We start from the raw sequence: 16,045 nt of genomic DNA on the forward strand, positions 1-16,045 counted from the left end.
GGAAACTGAGCTGCACCGGTACAGCATGCAAAAGGCAGCACACATTACACCCACTTGCTGTGAACACACCTCGATTATTCTCTGGAAAAGTTCTTGCCTGTAGTGCATGGGTGGAAAAAAAAAAAAAAAATGCTTCAGCAACAAGACAAAATCAGAATGATGACAAAATGACTGATCAAAGTGTAATGCTGTATTTTCACATTTACAGTTATTCACTTGACACTTTACTGAAGCACATATTCAAATACATACACACACCCATACACACACACCCACCACACAACCCTCTACAACAGTTCAGGAACAGGACATTGTTCAGGGCTCTCGTTACCATCTTTATACTGCAGAGGACGGAAGGAACATCAAAATGACAAGATTTTTCTCAGTTACTTGAAAAGCAAAAATTAGATTCATATACTGCACAAAAAGGGAAACAATCACCACAGATTCAAAGAGAAAACTGGTGCAAAATGGCAACACATAAATTCACTAGATATTCACAAAGATTTACACCATTAATTCATTAATCAGACTTCCCACTTTCTACAATAATTCAGGAAGTGTGGGAAGATATGACAAGTTCTAACATCTAGGTTCTTTTGTTCTTTCGCAATATACATACCACAAAATGAGAACTGGACTTTACACATGCTGCTGTAAACCTCATACCCTGATAGTTTTTTTTTTTTTAAGGACTGCAAAGTCATCTTAACAATAAGTTTGGCAGATTGAGAAACTCCAGAACATACCGTGACTTATTTACATTCAGAAAAATCAAATGTTTTTGCTCAGCAGGAGGGTGAACACAGTTGATCCTGAATACATCCATTACCTCTTCAACAAAATTAGTATACAAATCTATAAATACAAAAATAAACAACAAAAAAAGAAACATTTTGTTCATTTCTGTTGAAATTTGAAGAAACAGCATTAATAAATAAACAAAAATATCCTAAACCAGAACTGAATTTGCAGGACGGATATAGTTTTCTTTGCATGTCTGTTTTCCATCTAAAACGCTTGGCGTGACAGAAAGACTTGACTTTTCCTTTTATGTTTAAGTGTTCATGGATGAATATCTAAATATGTGTAGTGTGTACATGTACAGCATTATGAGGCCATGGCATCCTGGAAGCCCCACACTTCTAGCAATGAAATCTGGAAGCTCTCTGCACACAGGGGTGGGTTGTCAAAGGTGGTGCACCTGCCAGTGCGCCCATGGTTCAGCTCAGAGTCGATATATAGAGCGTTGCCGTCACCTCCTCCTGATTGGGCAGAAGAGAGAGTTTGCATGAGTTACCAACAATCAGCAGATAATTGTTACTTAAATTGGTATCTAAACTGATACAATCTTGTGAAAGATTGAAGTGTTCCCATTTTCTCAATAATTGTAACTCCCCTATCAAATACACTGTGCATATGTACTAACAGGACACTTTGTCAGGTACTTCTGCTCAACTGCTCATTAACAAAAATATCTAAGCCAATATGGCAGCAACTCAATGCATTTAGGGATGCATGCATGGTCAACACGAGTGGCTGAAATTCAAACTGAGAATAAGAATGAGGAAGAAAGGTCTTTTAAGTGACTGAATGTGGCATGGCTGTTGGGCTGGCTGTGTGGATTTTTCCCACACAACCATTTCACAGAGAATGGCCCTAAAAAGAGAAAATATCCAGTGAGGGGCAGTTCTCTGGGAGAACATTTGAGGAGAACGGCCAGACTGGGATGAGGTGGAACAAGAGTTTCATACCATGGATGTTCAAGCTGACAAATCTGCAGCAACTCTGTGATGCCATCATGTCAATATGGACTCAAATCTCCAGCAACTTCTTGAATCTATAGTATGAAAAATTAATGCAGTTCTGAAGGCAAGAGGGGGTCTAACCCTCAAGAAGACAACCAGATTTAAACAAGATTGGACATCTACTTATAGCAGCTGCAGAGTTATTATTCCTCTAAAACAGTAAAAGATCATAAAACACAGGTGCTACATGTAATCGTCCAGACCCACAGTTTGGCTCGTACGCCAATTTTTGGGCCACAATTCAGTTCATTCTTCTGTTTAAGTATTTTAATTACGTTATTTATAATGCTTGAGTTTGCCAAAAGTCTTTAATGCATGTGCAATAAAACCTATCCAGCAAGTGCTACCCTGTTTAAAAATGAAAGCATAATAGAAGCAGCTCAGGCATTACCAACCAACATACAACTGTAATATCTTTGGCAGTACTAATCCTTTATCACTGTTATTACAGAGTTATTACAAACTACAACTTGCAAATCACACAAACAAGCAGATAAACACACAATATGTTTAAAGAAAAAACAAAACTTCCTCTGTGGACAAAATCTAGCTCCACTTTAATCCTGAGCTCCCCTATCCTGCAGATCACTGCCAAGGCAAGTCAAACACTGAACCTTAAAAATTTCTTGGATCTGCACAAATGCTGTGAGCCATTTTGTTTAAAATGGTGTATTTAACAGATCAGGTATCAATTCTTTACCAATTTTCCCAAATTATGGCAGAATACAAATTATTATTCAAACAGACTAAAAAACAAAATACACATTATTAAAGTCCACTCACCCACTATGATGGAGTCAACATTTCCAGACATGAACATTGAAGTATTCTTGGAGTTCAGGTTGAAGTGGCGGGCAGACAGAAATGGTGAGAGCTCTCCAGGAGGTTTTTCTGGCTGCTCTAAGCTATTGTCCAAGTTCCGGCCCTCAGATGCTGCCGTTTCTTCCTGATCCTGGGTCTTGATGGAGGAAGCCAACTCAGGGTGGCTGATAACTACCCACTCGTAACGCTCCATTTCTGGCTTCAGCTAACAAGAGAAACAAAGGAGTGCTACAATGTATTAATCCACAATTACACACCAGAAAACCACACAGCTGTTTTTCTTAAAATGATCACACAAGGTGACAAATGATTTTAAATCCCAAACAACATCCTGATTTTTTTCCTTTAGGCATCTTGACTTGCTGTGCAGTTATAAATTGGGATTTCTTCACCAAGCAAATAATTTTCCAATCATCAACAGTACTAACAGCTCCGTCTTCCACTGACGAGATAAGACAGCTCTGTCTTATCTCTTTAACACAAATTCAACTGTTGCTTTTGGCAGGTCAACTACAACTTATTGTTTGTTTCTTCAGCTCCATTATGAAAAAATAAACTGAACACCACACAGACACACAAGCTGGGGGCACTCAAAGTTTGGAGCTTTAACATAACTTACCTTTTTAGGGCTATGGTTGCTTTAAAAATACTAACCCCTCAAACTTTGACCACATGATCAGGAGACGTGCTCCTCTGAGCAGCTGCCTGGCACAAATTAAAACAGTCAGTGTCCACAAAAAATGCTATATGACAATTCCTAAACTTTTTCCTGATAACAGTTGCCAGAAGAGACAAACCCAGCCTCAGGGGTTCACAAGCATGTGTACCCCTAATGTCCATCCCAAGCCTGGATAAATGGGACTATTGTGTCCATATATGTACTGCAGAGCAGCTTCATGATGATTTAGTAGACTCTGGTGTGCCAGTCCATCTCTACTGTGCAGTAACACCTGCACAAATATGGATCATCAGAAGAAAAGCTTTCCTATGACCTCACCATAAAATTCAACTATCAGAAGATTGCAAATGAACATCTGACCAAACCACATGCATTTTGAAAACAAGTCCAGTGGACTGATGAAGTTAACAAAACTTTCTGGCCACAATGAATAAAGAAATGTTTGGAGACGCCAGAGGCACTGGGAACAGTCAGGATTTAATTAAAAACAAGCAAATTATTGAAGGAATAGTTACCAGTCTCCAAAAAAAAAAAAAAAAAAAAAAAATGAAAAAGAAAGCAGCAGAAGATGAGCAATAAGACAAAGCTTCTACAAATAAGATAATGATCCCCAACTACTGCTGCCATTTCTTTCAGCTGCTCCCTTTAGGGGTTGACATAAGAAATCATCTGCCTCCATCTCTATCCCTAGCATCGTCCTCTATATGTCCTTCACTTCATCCTTTAAGCTCCTCTGTGGGCCTCCTCTTTTTCTCCTACCTGGCAGCTCCATGTACAACAACCTTTGTCCAGTATATCCACTATCCCTCCTCTGTACATGTCCAAACCATCTCAACCTTGCCTCTCCAACTTCACCTCTAAATTGCTCAACCTGAGCTGTCCCTCTGATGTACTCATTTCTAATCCTGTCCATTCTGGCCACACCCAAATGGTCTCAGCATCTTCAGTTCTGCCACCTCCAGCTCCACCTCCTGTCTTTTCGTCAGTGCCACACTTACCAAATCATACATCATAGCAGGTCTCACTACAATCTTGTTAACCTTCCCTTTCACTCTTGCTATCTTTCTGCCACAAATCACCCCTAACATTCGTCTCCACCCACTCCACCCTGCCTGCACTCTTGTGCGCCGTTGGTTGCTACCTTCACCATCTCTACTCCTTGCATGTTGACTTTTCCACCTGTTTCCCTCTCATTCACGCACAGGACTTACATTCCTCCTCTCTAGAGCATACCTCAACCTCTGCAGACTCTCTGCAACCTGCTCCCTACTCTCACTACAGATCACAATGTCGTCTGCAAACATTATAGTCCACGGAGACTCCTGCCTGACCTCATCTGTTCCCTGATGTAATCCCAACCCCACCCTGAACCTATCTGTCAATCCTACTGCACAACTCACCTACGGTCCTCATATGTCCTGAACTAGCCTCACATAACATACTTCTCTGCCACTACTGACTTCCTCATGCACTCATGCAGTAACACAGTTCCTCTCTTGGTACCATATCTTCTGCTTTCTCTAGATTTACAGAGACAACAATCAGGCTGTCATCTCCTTCTGACCTTCTCTACAAAGCAAACATCACGTGTGCAGTGCTCTCTCAGCATGAAGCCATACTGCTGCTCACTGATTGTCACCCCTTAAACTGGCTTCAACAAATCTTATCCATATCCTCTTGGTATAGCTCATCAACTTAATCCCCCTGTAGTTACACAGCTCTGCACATCATTGTTCTCCAGAATCAATAAAATAAAAAGAAAATTTAAAAAACTGGGCAGACTCCAAAGCAGAAGTGCATACAAGGCCCAAAATATTACAGAACTAGAAACCTTATAAAAGGAAGAATGGAGGATAACCTCCAAAGCCTTTGCAAAAAAAGGCATTAACAAGCTGTGAGACTTGTCTAAGGGAGTGTGACTGACCATGCAGGGTGTCCAAACTCTTGAGATTTTTTTCTTTGTCATTTTGAATTTGAAATTGTAACTGACGGAAACAGATTTAAAAAAACAAACAAAAAAAAAAAACACCAGTCTTAAAATACTAAAGTAAGAGCTTTAAATTTATGATTTCTGTAAACAGTCTTTTTTTTGGGCGTGGGGTGGGGGTGGGCGTGGGGGGGCTATTTAGCTATTCTAATATTTGAATGGTATAATTTATTTTAATATGCTAATAATTTCTTCCTGGTCCCGATCAGACCTTTACTGCACATCTGATTGTAAGTCTCTTGTGTGTGTCAGGTGTGGTATCAGATATGGGCTTGGTAAGGTACTACTGGATTCAGATTACAGGAGTTTCCGATGTGTGTGTGGTTAAGCATTGGTGTTTGAGATGACTGTTTTCTGGTGTCTAGGATCAGACAGCACGCAGCCGAGCTCTAACACAGTTAGCCAAGTAAATAATTCATACTGAAGGGAACAGAGACCCAGTCTTCATTTCTATTTCTAGGTAATGCTGTGCTACTGTCACCAGAATAGCATGAGGAGTGGCTGTTTTTGCACTGGACAGTATGGCAGTGACAAGGGAATTGCATCCTAGTAGGCAGGCTTTCCCAAATGATACACTGACTGCAGCCAGTGATACTGAAAAGCTGTAACATCTGAAAAAAAAAAAAAAAAAGGATAGATGGTACCCTCTGGTGGTCATAAAGTAGCACTGAAACAAGCAAAATATCTCAAATGATCCCTAAAAATGACTAAAATTATGTCTTTAAGAATACAAATAGGGTCTTGTTGTTAAAGGGGAAACTACCAGATCACTAACAATAAACTTACCCTGAAGACAAAACATTCCCCTGTGCCAAAGAAGCTCGACTTGTTGCCTCCTCTTTTCCTCTCCTCCCAATCTGTGGACAGAAAGGCTCCACATACCTGTGAGAGAAAAAAAAAATTAAATCAAACTGCATGAGTGAGATTAATCTGTGGATTTACTCAGCTTTACTAGATGTGTCAAAAGTCCACCAAGTGGAAGTGCTTGACTTCTGACAGTGCTGCCTGTAAAATGCCAACATTCATGCCAGGATCACCTTGGAGCAGCATAATCCAATCATATGACACCTGTGTAATCAGGAACTTTGACACCAGTTCAGAGCCCAGGACCAAAATATCACCTAAGTCTATTTTGAAAACCGGAAAACTAATCTGAGCCTCCTTAAAGTAAAAAGCAGTGATCGAGTTAATGCTATGTGTAGGTCAGTGCTAAAAGTATTTGAAAAAAAAAAATAATAAATTCCAATCACATGCATCAAGTGCCAAGGAGGATTTTACTTGTCAAACATGGCAGTTTCACATTTGACTGACACACAAAAATCACCTGACATGGTAGGAGTCAAAGACAGAAACTAGTGACAGTGACATCAATAATGTACATTATATATCAAGGGTGGGTCAGGGGGCAAGACTTAGACAGGGTAAGCAAAGGGCAGAAAACTGAAAAATGAAACAAACACAGAAGTGTAGAAATATGTTAAAATTCAAGATTTTTTTTAAAGATATGGCAGATTTCTTTAAAAGCCTTGTGTGCCTGAGCGTTTTTATTTTTGCAGCTAACTCAGACTTTAATACCATCACAGTACAGACCTGCATGACTGAATGAAGAAAAATTAGAACAGTTTTTTGCACACAGACTTGACTTGGGAAGGTTGCCCAAGTACATTTTGTGATTCTTTTTTTCCTAAAATCCATCTCAGACAACAACCTGACTGATTTACTAGTGGACTATTAAAGTCCACTGTCTTGGACTGCAGCTGGTGACTGTAGTCCTTCTGCTCTGAAGAGCCTCTGCAAACTGGAGGGTCACTCTATCCGGAACCTGCAGGAAGTGCAGAACTGGTTCAAGTGTCACCACACTGAGCTCACAGAGGCTGCAGAGTTGAATAAGGACTCCTGTCACAAACAGCAATTCAGTATGGTGTTTTTTTTTAGTTTGTTTTATGTTTATATAGTACAAGGTCATGCACGCACTCATCCCACACCCAGTGCCCCCCCATCCATCTATCCATCTCCAGTGGTTGTTTAATTTTCCTTTCAGGACACAAAAGGACTGAATCAAGATAGCCCATGGGCCGGTTCTGTACCCTGGACCCTATTTTACTGATGTGTACTATATGAATCTTAGCTTGTTGATCTTCATAAAATATCTAATGGTACATTCCTTTATTTCCTTCAGCCAAAATACAAAAAATTTCACATCAGAGGAAAAAATAAAAAGGTGATGTAAAGATGACATCTATGTGTGATGCTTACGTCGGCATCTGTGGTCCGGATGAGGAGCAGAGTGGGTTCATGACCCTCACAATGTGAGTAGAATCTGGAAGAAAGTGATAACATTTAATTCACTGCAATATTCTTACTAAACACCTAATACAGAAATTAAACACATTACCTAATGTATCATAATGCAACAACAGTCATGCACTTGTGTATTTTACTTTAAATAAATTGAGGCACTGGTAACAAAGAACCCTAAGCTTCTTACATTATATAAAAAAAAACAAAAAAAACAAACAAAAAAAAACAAAAAAAACAAAAACTGTTGCTTTAATCCATAAAGTTCATTACTTCTGACAGTTTTTCTTTTATGTTTACATTTATACTTAAAGTTTTGGTCACCAATTTCATTCAAAAAGACACCCCCCCCCCCACCCCCCAAAAAAACAAAAAACAACAACAACAACAACAACAACAACAAGCAGCAGCTAAGAGTTAATTAAATTATGAAGTGTACCTGTTCAGGCTGCAACCGTGGGTGGAGGTTGTAAAGAGAAGCTGTGGTTGGCACAGGGCAAAGCGTTCAGGGATCCACGACCAGATGTCATGCATCTCCTTGGCACTGACTATCTCAGAGGAAAACGTGTCGGGGTTAAGTGCCAGCTGCACGTTCCGCCTGCAGATGCCACAGCAAGGTTGAACACAAAAATAGGTGGAGTGGTTCAGAAAGAGCATCCCATACAACCAAGGGATGTGCAAAAAAAAAAACAGAGCGATCAGAAATAAGTGTAGAATGAAATTGCACCCACCTAGAGCTGTAAAAGAACCAATGTGGTAAACACAGGAGTGGTGTGCAGATGAGACAGAACATGGTGCATGGAAAAATCGTGGCACACACCAAGCAGGAAAGACACAAGAACAGACAGTGAACAAAGGCTGAAAAGCAACTCAGACCATTCCCCAGAGGATGCCAGAATATAAAGCTCAAGAAAAAGGATATTGCTACCAGTAAAACACAAACTTCTAGAGCAGCTGAGAGACTGTAGATTTCATAAAATATCTAATCTACAATAGTGCTAAATTATACTTCAAAAGGCCTACATTTGCCCTCTGGATACCATAACCTACTACACCATGATGAAGTCCACAAACTGTGTCTTAAGTTTAGTCATGTTCATGGATTCTAGTTCTAATAGTGGGCAGTAGAATTTTCCATAGACAAACTGAAGGTAATGGTAAATTATGCAAAGTATCTTTAGGTTTGCCATACTGCTAAATTAAGAAAGTGGTCCGATGAGTTATATTGTAAGAGTGTAATTCTTAATATGGGACTGCAAGAAGCTGTTTGGTTCAGTTTGATATAAAAATTATACAATCTACGATGGTAATAATCTGAAAAGCAGAGTAGTAATTTCAAATGAGATAATGCTACATTTTTAAACACAAACAGTGTGTAGCCAAGTACACCCACAGGAAGAAGCCTAGATGTTAAAAAAAGAAAAGAAATATTGTGAACTTTACCGCTTCTGCTTCACAGTGATTCCTTTTTGCTGCAGGGACTTCTCATTTGTGAGCTGCAGCAGGGTGATCTCCTTACGGCTTAACAGGCGGATGGAGAAGGCCTTCTCTAGCAGCTTGTCAGGTGTAACAGTGGAGGCAATACCCTTAACGAATGCTTGAATATCTGCCTTGATTTTGTTTGAATCTTGCTGCTGCTGGTTCCCCTGCCCCCCCTGCACTCCTATTTTATGCTTGCGATAGAACTTGAGTAAGGCTACAGCCACACGGTAGAGAACCTTGTAGCCCTCTACTAGGTAGACATCTAAGACTCTAACCACATGGCTAAAAGGCAGGTCACCAAGGACCCAGCGCTGCCAGTCTGAGTAGACATCCATCACATCCTGGGCTGTGGCTACAATCAGTTTGTGAGCAGCTGTGCAGTACTTGTTAGCCAGGTCACCGAAGGTCATGCAGCTGGACTCGTAAGCCAGGAAAGTCTGGTCTATAAGTCGCTTCCCTGGCTCATTGCAAGCCAGTATGCGGCTGATATGCTCAAAACACTGAGCTTCATCTACACTGAAGTGCAGGAGCAATGAAGTAACTGCTGGAAGCGATGGGCAATGAGATATATCTGGAAACTGTCCAGCAAGACAGCTGATAATCTGATGGGCTGAGGCCACTGCCTCCGGCTTCAGACAATAACGTGGTATGGGATTTCCATCCACAAACTCTGGCAGCGGGATGTTGGAGGAGGGCTTCTTTGTGGCTGCATTTCCCATAATGTCACGATATACTGCTGCATCTGGGGTCACTGTACGGCAGGGAATGGCTTTGATGAGCTGCTGATAGACTTGTGCCCGTAGTTTGTGGTTCTTGGCCCAATAACCTTGTCTAGCCATCTGCTTGAACTCTTTCAGGTCTTTACAGTCCACCTTGGTGGGCCCACTGCTCTTGGCCAAATCCCCCATCTGGTTCCAGTCCACAAAGCTGCCATAGTCTTCTTCAGCCATTGCACTGGAAACTTGCTGGATTGCTCGTGACGGAAGAGGGGGGTATCTGCTAAGGTCTTACTAACCTTCTGTCCTCCACACAGCAGATGATCTTATCTGCTCATTATGGTAACTAGAAAAAAGAAAACAGGTGAAAAGAGATACATTTATACATAATAAATGCATTATTGGTCAGTAGCATCATAGCACTACCAAACTTCCACGTCTCATAGCTTGCATATAAAGATTTGTTCCAAAATGTCGACTTTCCCAGTCCTTGGTAAACCTCTTTAATTATTTCTCATCTAGACCAAGCATATCAGTTAGTTGAAGATAACTATACAATTGGGACAGGAAGAAATATGCATATGTGAAAGTATATAGAAAATAAGCCTCACTGTTATGGTACTATACAAAATACAATGAAATTGGGAGTGCTACATAAAAAGTAATAAAAAATGCATAAAAAGTGTGTTGCCACAGGCATTTGCACCAGAATAAATTCTTAAATTACTGTACAAGTGAAATATGTAGCTATTGCAAAGTAGGCAAGTGCACACAAATTAAGAATGGAGAAGCTCTGTTTCCATTAGAAGTGATTTAAGGAACGCAATGCCAAATGACCACAGTAAATCTGTACTGAATAAACAATATTAGCAATTTCACTAATCAGACATGTTCTCAGAGAGAGAGAGAGAGAGAGAGAGAGAGAGAGAGAGAGAGAGAGAGAGAGAGAGAGAGAGAGAGAGAGAGAGAGAGAGAGAGAGGAGAGAGAGAGAGGAGAGAGAGAGAGAGAGAGAGAGAGAGAGAGAGAGAGAGAGAGAGAGAGAGAGAGAGAGAGAGAGAGAGAGAGAGAGAGAGAGAGAGAGAGAGAGAGAGAGAGAGAGAGAGAGAGAGAGAGAGAGAGAGAGAGAGAGAGAGAGAGAGAGAGAGAGAGAGAGAGATACAAATACAATAGATAGATACAAATATTCCAGACTTATAATTCACCAGCTGTGCATTTAAATGACAACCGTTTCACATCCCCCATAATACAGGAAAATGCATGTCTACAAATCATTTGCAGCATCAAAGTTCAGTATACGGAGAACAGCTGAAGTACGATCCTGAGATCATATTGCACCCCCCAAACAAGTCTCATGGAGATGGAAGTCTAAAGATCACTTGCAATACACTAAAAGTGACAGTCATAAAAATCAGTTTACATGACTCTCAGTGGAGGTTGGATATCAGTGCACTATTGCATGTGAAGCTGGGAGCACTCATGACATAAGTGTCCTACTTAAAGGCTAAATGTTGCAATTTTACATGCAACACTGGCTGTAATGGGCCAAAGACAGACTTGAATTAAAATACACAAAAAAGGGCTACAAAGAGTTTGGCAGTGTGTGGCACAGTTGTGCACTGCTTTATAGTGCGGTCACACCCTGTATGAACTTCATCAGAAAAATGTTCCTGTGTCAGACACGTCCTGTTTGATGAATTAAAACAGAACTTTTTATCTGCAATAAATACAGGATTGTTTTTGGGGGGGTGGGTGGAATTTCATGATGCACTTGCTGGATTTACCAGTTTTAGCTTTAAATTCAGGACCATCTGGAAGCAAAGAGTCTGTTTTAAAAAAAACGAAAAAAACGGATAAAACTTTACTAGAGGAGTGCAATCACAATGACTCAAGAACCTCAAAAAACAAGAACTGAAATAGTTAAGTTGACCGCGCAGGATTGCCAAACTTTTGCTTCAGGCCCATTTCCCTCTTTTGTTTTATTTATTTATTTTTTTAAACTTGCTTAGCAGTAACCAAAATTTGGAGATTAAAATGCAATGAAAATGCTGTTCAGTAAGGTTTCAGACTGATACAGCGTAGCTGCCATTTAGTTCAATTAGCCATCCTCAAACCTCAGTGCTGACCATTTGAAATGGTTGGATTTATGCTGACTGACCTGTATTTCAGTTGAAAACCAAAGCTAAAATTTTTAACCTTTTCTCAAGAGATCATAAGATTCCTGCATATAATTTATGTTTAAATACTGTAATAGTCTAAGGGTTTATCACAGTTTTATACTATTAAGCGTCAATGAATCCTGAATTTAACCAGAATACTATAACCACAGTACTCCCACCCAATCGATGTAGATCAGAATGAGAATAAGGTATCAGCTTTACTATACTGCACATGTATCTTGCACTGAATGTGTTTTAAACAGCTCTCATCAGCATGTGTTTGTGAGTGTCTGAAAAATTACACAAAATGTTTTCACTTCTGTCTACCTCACTGGTCACAGTACACTGCTCAGTGTTTGACCACTCACAGCCCACTGTTTACTATAAATATCTGGCATATTTATTCATTCACTCATTTCCCTCAACCTTGTGCTATATTAGTATTTCCAATATAATATCTGGTACATACTCTTCTGTGTGCAATAACTGGCATTTCTGCAATATTTAGTATATTTTGTGCATTTGTTACATTTATTTCCTTGCTGTCTCTGATATTTATACTCTTGCTATTTGTAGCATACATATACACTGGTTTTACAGCATTTTCTTATCTTTTCGTTTGGTTTTTACAAAGAAAAGGCACTGAACTGTGGTCGCTGCTACATTTTCATCTATTCCACTCTACACCACCTCTGCCTCAAGATGTTAACATAAGAGGTCCTGAAGGGAGAAGGAAGGTGCTTGCTAGACTTAACGCAGAGCGTACTGTATTGTTAGCTAACTGTACTTACAGTCTCTGGAGCTCTGAGAATCTACACAGACAACTGTACTTACAGACCAATTAATGCCTTTTATTTTTATCCTGGAGGCTCAGTAAAAGCACAAAAAAAATGCTAATTTGCTCGCAGGTACAGTTGTGTCATCACATACTGAACTGACCGGTCCAAATAAGCTATATTTTCAATCCTATACGATTAACGTCAGCTAAGGAGCTGAGGCAAAAGCCGCTAGCACGAAGCCAACGTACACGGGTCACAGGGTATTTAACATCACCGCCGGAGTAAATCTGATATACCCTTTTCCATTCACACTTGCCAAGTTAGCATTGTTAGCCTTAGCTAGCCACAAGCTGCACCTCTCCGTGCAATTCAGCAGCAACCGGAACCTTAACTAGACGCACAAAACCAACCCCCCAAACATTTAACCTGCATACAAGCATGCAGATACTGTCGGACGCTGAAACAACCCTGCATACAAGCATGCAGGTACTGTCGGACGCTGAAACAACTCAGTAAGCTGTTGGCTAAGGTTGCTGCATTAGCCAGCATGGATGTTACCAAACACAAATGAATTTGGTCCAAAGGCTGTCTTGGAGTTTGTTTATAACAACAGCCTTCCGCTTAAATGTTTATAAAAGCGTTTCATGGCCACAGAGCCAGCAACACGCCAAATAATTACCTTTACTGCACAACAGCGAAGACAGGTAAGCAATATATAAATAACTGACAACACAAAATCAAATGGATATCCCTACCTGAGGCTGAGATGTCTTGAGACGGGAGGCAGCGTTCGTATTAAGTACCCTCGAGCATGCGCACTTCCTCCAATCCCGGCTGCAGCGTTTGTGAGCGTGCAGCTACTGAAGCTGCAGACAGGGGCTCAGATGGAGTGCTTAAATGTAAAGTATTCACAATCACTTATCTGTAGACTCTGATTCACTAGGTTGAGATGAAGTTTGTGTCAGTGTCAGAGTTTTAAAAACATAAATCTGGAAAATAAACTAAATAAAGTTATTAGCAGACATGTCAAGTTTGGGGTGTATGTGATGGACATGCCAATATCAGCTACTTATGCAAAAATACTGATCTACAGCTTACTTCTTGAAGAAAGTTGCTGTGCACATGTAGAGGTTGCGAGGTAGATCCCATCATCTGCTTGTTTACTTGCAGACTTTCTGCGTCAAATATGCAATGGCACTGAAACAGGACAGGAAGTACCCTTGCAAGGACAACAAGCCCTGCCTTTGTCCGGGACTCAAAGCAACCGTAAAAATCCAACCGCCTAACACATGACAGTTATTACTGATGATTAAATTGTGTAGCCTTTCAGAATGACTGGGTAAAATGTTGTCTCTGGCTCTGTCTCTCTTCCTCTAAAGGACTACTGATGGTTTTCATGTCCTTATACTTCAGTGGTAAAGAAAAAAGGGCAAAAAGCAGTGGCATCCAAAGATGTCTCATGTTCAGCTGTTACTGTGCAGGTTTTGTTGTATGTGACTGAGAGCAGAAGTCATCACAGGACACATTACATTAAACAGTACATGAAAATCACAGTAACTGAGACTGAGCTACTTGGCATGGAAGTGCACTCAAAAGAAGAGAGCATCTATGTCACCGGCAGGCAGGCAAGGCATCATCATCTATAGGAACACCTTTATAGTGATTTTAAAATGGCTTTCACAAGCTGAAACATTTGGCTCAAACTGACACCCCACTGATGCCTCCCCAACAATGTCACTGTGCTAAAGTATGGTTAATCAAACACCATTGAATGAGAGCATGGATAGGACTAACAGGAATGTAACTTTAATGTACTTTATTTTGATTATAGAACTTGTGTACTGTTAAGATACTCAAGTAGGATAAGAATTTTTTACTTAAAATACAATAAATAGATGACAGTTTATTTCAAATCTGCACTGTCACAACACTGAATATGTTCTGTGCTGTTTGTAGCATGTTTAATAAGCCATTTTAAATTGTACGACCAGGTCACTGAGGTCTTTGAGAGAAGCCCTGGGAGCCACATGGTGAGACAGTCAGATCATGGCCACAGGTGGCCATCAAACATCTGGTTTTTCACGCACCTCCGTCTAATCAACAGAGACCTGGAGGAGAATGGACTTCTTGTCCTAGCTGGATGGGAAGGTGTGGCATCCAGCCCCAGACCTCCTCCAGCTGTAGGTATGGCCACTGAAGGGAATCAGTTATCACTGACTGCTTTAAGGCCTTCAGTTTGTGATGCTATGCAAAATGCAACAACTCCTTCAGCAGGGATGGTGGATCAAAGCTGTTGGACTATATTCTCTTTATCCTTTGCAGAACATACTGTGATACATTCAGTACCTTTTAGAGCCCTGCCGAGCCACTTTAACATCGAAGGTTCACATGGCAGATATCACATGGTATATCTTTGTACCATGACCATTCTGATGCAGGCCAGTCAACAGTTTCTGTGAGGTGTCAGGAGGTTATGGCTCCCCAGAGTGAGGCACGCTGCAGCATGGGACCTCTCATTGGTCTTGCAGGCCTTGGGCAAGTTAGCCTTTGAGCCCAAGTCAGGAATGTCCCTGAGAGAGAAGTCAATGAATACTGCTTTTCTTTCAGCAGTTAGGACAGCCAAGTGTGTAAATGATCTCCATGCACTCTGTCAGACGCGGATGTTGTGATGGAAGCCAGATGGCTCAAGAGGACTGGTGAGCGCTGCTCCACAAACTATGAACCACAAATTGACTCAGCTGCAAGGGGCCTTTAAAGTAACCCAAGCTGAGGATTTCCAGTTAAAAGAGGATGCACAAAGTCTGCCAGCCAAATATCAGCCTGGATGAGAACAAGATAACAATAGACAAGCTCATAAAAGTTGCAGCATCCTACAAAGAGGAACTCAATAAGCCCAAATCATCACCCCTCCACCACCGTACTTGACACTTGGTATGAATTGTGGCAAATCTGCTGGAATGGCCACTCCTGGGAAGACTGGCAGCTGTCTTGAATGTTTTCCATGTGTGAATAATCTCTTCTTATTGCAGAATGACAGATTTCAAAGTGAAAATGGCCTTAAAACCCTTCCCAAGCTGATGAACAACAAAATTTGCTTCTCTAAGATCATTGCTGATGTCTTTCCTCCTTGGAATTGTGTTAAGGCGCCTGAATGCTCCAGACCAGCAAACTGCCAAAACCTCTGCTTTTATGGAGGTGCTCGTACTTAATCATTAATTAATTAATCATCACTTAATCAGATGCATTTGATTATCAGCACCTGGCTGCTACTTATGCAGCATTTTTGTTGCCATGTTCACAGTTTTCAAAAGCAGAAT

General features: G+C 40.7%; 1 protein-coding gene across 4 annotated transcripts; it reads right to left on the bottom strand.

Moving 5' to 3' along the window:
• Nucleotides 1-175: 175 nt before the first annotated feature.
• Nucleotides 176-13,862, bottom strand: tbc1d24 (TBC1 domain family, member 24). Of its 4 annotated transcripts, XM_030754972.1 has the most exons (10): nucleotides 13,827-13,862; nucleotides 13,484-13,620; nucleotides 9,553-10,138; nucleotides 9,038-9,507; nucleotides 8,326-8,331; nucleotides 8,034-8,192; nucleotides 7,553-7,616; nucleotides 6,083-6,178; nucleotides 2,592-2,835; nucleotides 176-1,265 (listed from the first exon to the last, which is right to left on the bottom strand). In XM_030754972.1, the coding sequence occupies exons 3-10, from the start codon at nucleotides 10,024-10,026 to the stop codon at nucleotides 1,111-1,113; spliced, it is 1,668 nt and encodes a 555-aa protein (XP_030610832.1). In that variant the 5' UTR covers nucleotides 10,027-10,138; nucleotides 13,484-13,620; nucleotides 13,827-13,862; the 3' UTR covers nucleotides 176-1,110. The 4 variants fall into 4 exon arrangements, with proteins under 4 accessions (XP_030610832.1, XP_030610829.1, XP_030610831.1 ...); XM_030754969.1 differs by having other exon boundaries at nucleotides 9,038-10,138; nucleotides 13,827-13,859; XM_030754971.1 differs by lacking the exon at nucleotides 8,326-8,331 and having other exon boundaries at nucleotides 9,038-10,138; nucleotides 13,827-13,856.
• Nucleotides 13,863-16,045: the final 2,183 nt, after the last annotated feature.

The sequence above is a fragment of the Archocentrus centrarchus genome, chromosome 19 (genome assembly GCF_007364275.1).
Source record: "Archocentrus centrarchus isolate MPI-CPG fArcCen1 chromosome 19, fArcCen1, whole genome shotgun sequence".
NCBI classification, from domain to species: Eukaryota; Metazoa; Chordata; class Actinopteri; order Cichliformes; family Cichlidae; genus Archocentrus; species Archocentrus centrarchus.

What these genes read in the sequence shown, in the direction of transcription:
- tbc1d24 (XM_030754969.1), bottom strand. Translation starts at nt 10,026, where the DNA reads ATGGCTGAAGAAGACTATGGCAGCTTTGTGGACTGGAACCAGATGGGG. An exon ending in CACGGTTGCAGCCTGAACAG is followed by an intron (nt 7,617 to 8,033) that starts GTACACTTCATA and finishes ACTTTCTTCCAG; the next exon opens with ATTCTACTCACATTGTGAGG. An exon ending in GGGAATGTTTTGTCTTCAGG is followed by an intron (nt 2,836 to 6,082) that starts GTAAGTTTATTG and finishes TTCTCTTGTTAG; the next exon opens with CTGAAGCCAGAAATGGAGCG.